Source organism: Gossypium hirsutum, chromosome A01 (genome assembly GCF_007990345.1).
Source record: "Gossypium hirsutum isolate 1008001.06 chromosome A01, Gossypium_hirsutum_v2.1, whole genome shotgun sequence".
NCBI lineage: Eukaryota > Viridiplantae > Streptophyta > Magnoliopsida > Malvales > Malvaceae > Gossypium > Gossypium hirsutum.
In genome coordinates this window covers 12,680,689-12,685,274 of record NC_053424.1, presented here as the reverse complement: position 1 = coordinate 12,685,274, position 4,586 = coordinate 12,680,689, and the positions used below count along the sequence as shown (strand labels likewise).

The following is a 4,586-nucleotide window of genomic DNA, read 5'->3' as shown; positions in this document are numbered from 1 at the left end:
GAAGTGGGAGTTGTGTTACTGAAACTGGGCGTTTTAGGGAAATTTTTGTAATAATTTTCATAACCGCCTTTTGTAACAACCCTTTTAACTGCCATCTTCCATTTCATTACACAGTGAGGAAATTGAGGGAAGGAAATTATCGATGAAATCCAACAGAATTCTTTTCTTTCTCTACTCATTCTTCTTCTTCTCTCTATCTCTTCCTACCATTAATATTTTAATCATCTAACAATCCAATTTCATATTAAACATGGATCATGTATATGAATATTATTTTATGAAAAAAACTTTCATTTGTTCAATAAATATTGATATATAATATTTTTTATCGATTATATGATAAATACAATTATATTAATAAATTCATCGATTGGATTGCTTAAATATTAATTGTATAAAAATATAAAAAATGTAAAATAATTTTAATTTTACACTAATAAGAATCCTAAGAACTATTTTATTGACCAGCAATTAGTAAATCTGATTAAAATCAAAAGGTGAAAAGTTCTTGTCTAAGTCAAGCAACTAATCAATCATAATTAATGGCTTCTATGAATAAGCACTAAAGATGAGGGGTTTCGATAAAAAAAGAAAAAGGGTTTATTTAAATATTAAAAAAAATTCTATAAGGGCTTATTAAGCTATTATAGTTTAAAGTTTTTTTAATATATAAGTCTAATTATAATATTTGCATCACTAATAAATAAATTATTAGTGTAATTATGATAATTATAATTTTAAAGTATAACATTTATTGTTTTATTGTTAAAAAAATATATTTTTGTTTTTAAATAAACTTAAATTTTATTTGATAAAAAATATTAAAATAATTAAAATAATAAAAATAAAGAATGAATTAGTCTAAAATTTAAGATTACGTTGCCGTAATGATGTTACATTGACATCTTGACACTATTTAAGAATATAAGATTATGATGTGATTAGAATGTTATGAATCCAAGCAAGTTTTAGACTTGCACATATTATTTTTAAAAAGTTCAAAAAATATGTATTTATATTATTTTAATTTAATAGTTAATAATTTTATATATGTTTTATTTATTAAAATTTTATATATAGTCATCTTAACAATTTTTAATATTTACATTATAGTAGTATTTTATATTATTATAGATTTAATTTTTGTGTTATAAATCACATAATATATAAAAATAACATTACAAACTTATAAAATGGGTCAGCTGGGCTCAACCCTTGAATGTTCAAACACGAACTCAATCCATATTTTAAATGGACCTAGTTTTTTAGCCTGAGACTATTTTTAAGATGTAATATTTTTGTCTAAACCCTACCAAATTTCGAGTTGTCTTTTGGACCTAGGCAGGTAGCATTACCTATGAACAGCTCTAATCCCAAACCATGATTCCTTAGATCTATACTGAGAACTAGGAAGAAGGGTTTGTTAATTAGGAGGGTCAAGATCATTGAAAATAGCGAAGATTTCAAATTTGTAATCTAACCCATGTAGAAGCAAGAGTTCAAAAAAGAAAAAGAAGAAGAGAGAATGGCAATCGATTTGTTGGTCGATTCAGTTGGCTTTTTTCAAAATTGACTTAATTGACCTAAATCTATCAAAACTAAACCGACTGACCATCTTTGAGAAAATTGAAAAAAAAATCAAACCAACATTAAGTCGGTTGGTTTGGTCGCTTTTTCGTTAACCGGCTTTTTTTTTTAATTTTTTTTGTTTTTAGTTGAAAATTTAGAAAAGAAATATTATGTGATAAGATTTGAGTTAATAGGGACTAAATTATAAATATTTTAAAATTTGGGAACTTGAGAGAAAAGGACAGATTTAGAAAAATTTGGAAATTCTTGGCTATTTTTAGGAGAAATAGATTTTGTTTTCAGGGACTAAAATCATAAAATAATAAAAAAATGAACTTTGGGGAGTAAATAGTGAGATTGGAAAATTGAAATTTTAGGGACTGTTTTATAAAATTTGTAATATTGAAAAATAGGGGTTGTTTAGTAAATTCTGAAAAATATAGGAGCGGGTTCAACTTTTATTTTTAAAATTGGGTTGTGTTTTATTAGATCCTATCTTATAACTTTTATTCTTTGGAATTTACTAAACAACCCCTATCTTATAAAATCAATTTTAATAATTCAAAAATCTCCATTTGAAAGATAGAGGAACCTACTTCTCTTCTTTTTCATTTATTTTATTCTATTTCCCTTTGAGTGGAAGGGTAGATGTTCATTCACACTATAAAAATGTCTAATTGAGAGAACAAACAAGTATCAATTCAATGTATTATTTCAATTTGTATTCAATTTTGTCCTATAAAGGCTTTTGATTATGAAATTTTCAAATCAATACAACTCAATATCTCCACCGAAAGGAATTTTAAGGTCCGTTGTAGACTAAAATTCTTAATCCTAGAAAACTTAGTCCTTTCAAGTAGTCCAAACAAGGATTGAGATCCATTTCCACTCATAAATCAACAATACAAGTTAGATGAACAAATAGTTCACAAAAAAATCAAAGCCTAAATGGATGGGGAAATCAATAACTTGGTCAAGGTATGGTTCTCAATTCTAGCATCTCTTTTTTATTGCTATTTTTTAGCTTCAAAGATCCCCGAAGGTAAGTTTAGGCTCATTTCTCTTTTCCCAATCTTCATCCTTTTCACTGCCCTCCCTCTATACCTCTCATATGTCTTCCCTATAGGCCTAATAGCTTTGCTATTCTCTTGGTTAGGTAACTTCAAGCTCCTCCTTTTTGCCTTTGATGAAGGACCACTTTCAACTCACTCATCTAATTCCCTAATTCATTTTATCCTCATAGCTTCTCTCCCTATAAAAATCAAGGAAAATGAGAAATACCCATTTCTCAAAAGCCCCGATATACATCAAAATTCATCTAAAAAACATCCCAAATTGCCTCTAAATTGCCCAACTAAAGTATTGCTTTTTGCCATATTGGTGAGTGCACATGATTATAAACAAACTCTGCACCCAAAGATTGTATTGCTTCTATACAGTTGCATGGTGTATTTATTGATAGACATAATTTTTGGTATATTTAATGGTCTAGTACATGCCACATCGGGTTTGGAGCTCGAACCGCCGTCCGATGAACCTTATCTTTCAACATCGTTGCAAGATTTTTGGGGTAGGAGATGGAACCTCATGGTAACATATCTTCTACGCCACACCATATACAAACCCGCTCGGTCAATTTTTGACAAAATGTTAGGTTCCATGTGGGCTCCACTTGCGGCAGTGCTGGCGGCTTTCACTGTCTCTGGGCTAATGCATGAGCTCGTGTTCTACTACGTCACACGTGTGAGTCCCACGTGGGAGGTAACATGGTACTTCGTTTTGCATGGGGCATGTGTGGTTGTAGAGTTTGGTGTCAAAAGGGTGTTTTCCGGCAAGGCTCAGCTGCATTGGGCTGTGTCAACACCATTAACAGTCGGTTTCGTGGTGGCTACTGGTATGTGGCTGTTTTTCCCGCCGGTGTTGAGGACTGGTGCTGTCGAGAAAGCCATTGAAGAGTTCAAGGTCTTGTTGGATTTTGCCAAGGTTTTAAGGAAAGTGAGTTCTTTTTGGTAATAGAAAAGATTTATTTGGCTGAAAATGCAAGATATGAAAGAGTGATGAAATATTGGATTTTTGCTAATTCAATAAAATCTGTTGACTTTTTCTATCAATCTGCCTTGCAACAAATACAAACTTTTGTCTAACAGCATTTGCCCAGAATCATGGTTATTTATTGATTTATTAAAATATGGGTATTTATTTTTGCCTTTTCAAAATTATTATTGCAAGCTAAAGGTTGGAAAAATTGTGATGTTCCATGTGCTGAGAACAATTTCTTTTTTGATTTTTGGTGATCCCCAGCAAGAACTTCTTGGCTCATAGAATGGAAAATTATTGGCAACAACCAATAGCAAAATAGCAGATGATATTTGATAATTGTATACGTCCTTTATTGGAACTGAATTTTGTGGAGTTGAGTGAATGTTGAAGTTGCTTTCCTATGTCATTTTTTAAGCAATTATTTCCTAGCAATGCACCCTAATTTTGTTTCAAAACTCCATATGGTGGTCGAAGCCAAATGGTGGTATATCGGATAATATTTCGAGAGCTCGCACTATCATTCTGTTGGTTTAGCAAAGACTTAATTGAAATATAGAACAAAAGATGAAATGAAGGGATAATCTAATATTTCATTATCAATGCAGCCTAATATACAAGTCTCAAGTAACAACCTCAACAAAAATTCAAATTGCTTCTCCTACTAACAAGCTAACAACTCCTACTCCTTCTAACAAGCTAACAAATCTCCCTAGGACTTAGTCTTATTTTTTAAAAAAATAGTTGTAGCCTTGAGATACTAACATTCTCCTCCTAACTTAAGTGTTGCAGATACCAAGTTTATTCTTAAGAAACTCAAAACGACTAACATGAAAAATTTAGTAAAAATATCCGTCACCTAATCTCTGATTTACAATAAACCAGTTTCTTCAATATTCGCCTTCTATGGATTCCTTCTTGACTAGTGTAGCTTCAAGAGTTGCCTTTAATAGTTTTCTAGCATGCAATGCCATCTAAAT

The 4,586-nt window shown here is 30.6% G+C and overlaps 1 protein-coding gene across 2 annotated transcripts; it reads left to right on the top strand.

Moving 5' to 3' along the window:
* Positions 1 to 2,264: 2,264 nt before the first annotated feature.
* On the top strand, positions 2,265 to 4,008 carry LOC107917106 (long-chain-alcohol O-fatty-acyltransferase). 2 transcript variants are annotated; one of them, XM_016846488.2, is made up of 2 exons: positions 2,265 to 2,547; positions 2,726 to 4,008. In XM_016846488.2, exon 2 carries the CDS (start codon positions 3,013 to 3,015, stop codon positions 3,580 to 3,582), a length of 570 nt encoding a protein of 189 aa, XP_016701977.1. In that variant the 5' UTR covers positions 2,265 to 2,547; positions 2,726 to 3,012; the 3' UTR covers positions 3,583 to 4,008. The 2 variants fall into 2 exon arrangements, with proteins under 2 accessions (XP_016701977.1, XP_016701976.1); XM_016846487.2 differs by having other exon boundaries at positions 2,265 to 4,008.
* Positions 4,009 to 4,586: the final 578 nt, after the last annotated feature.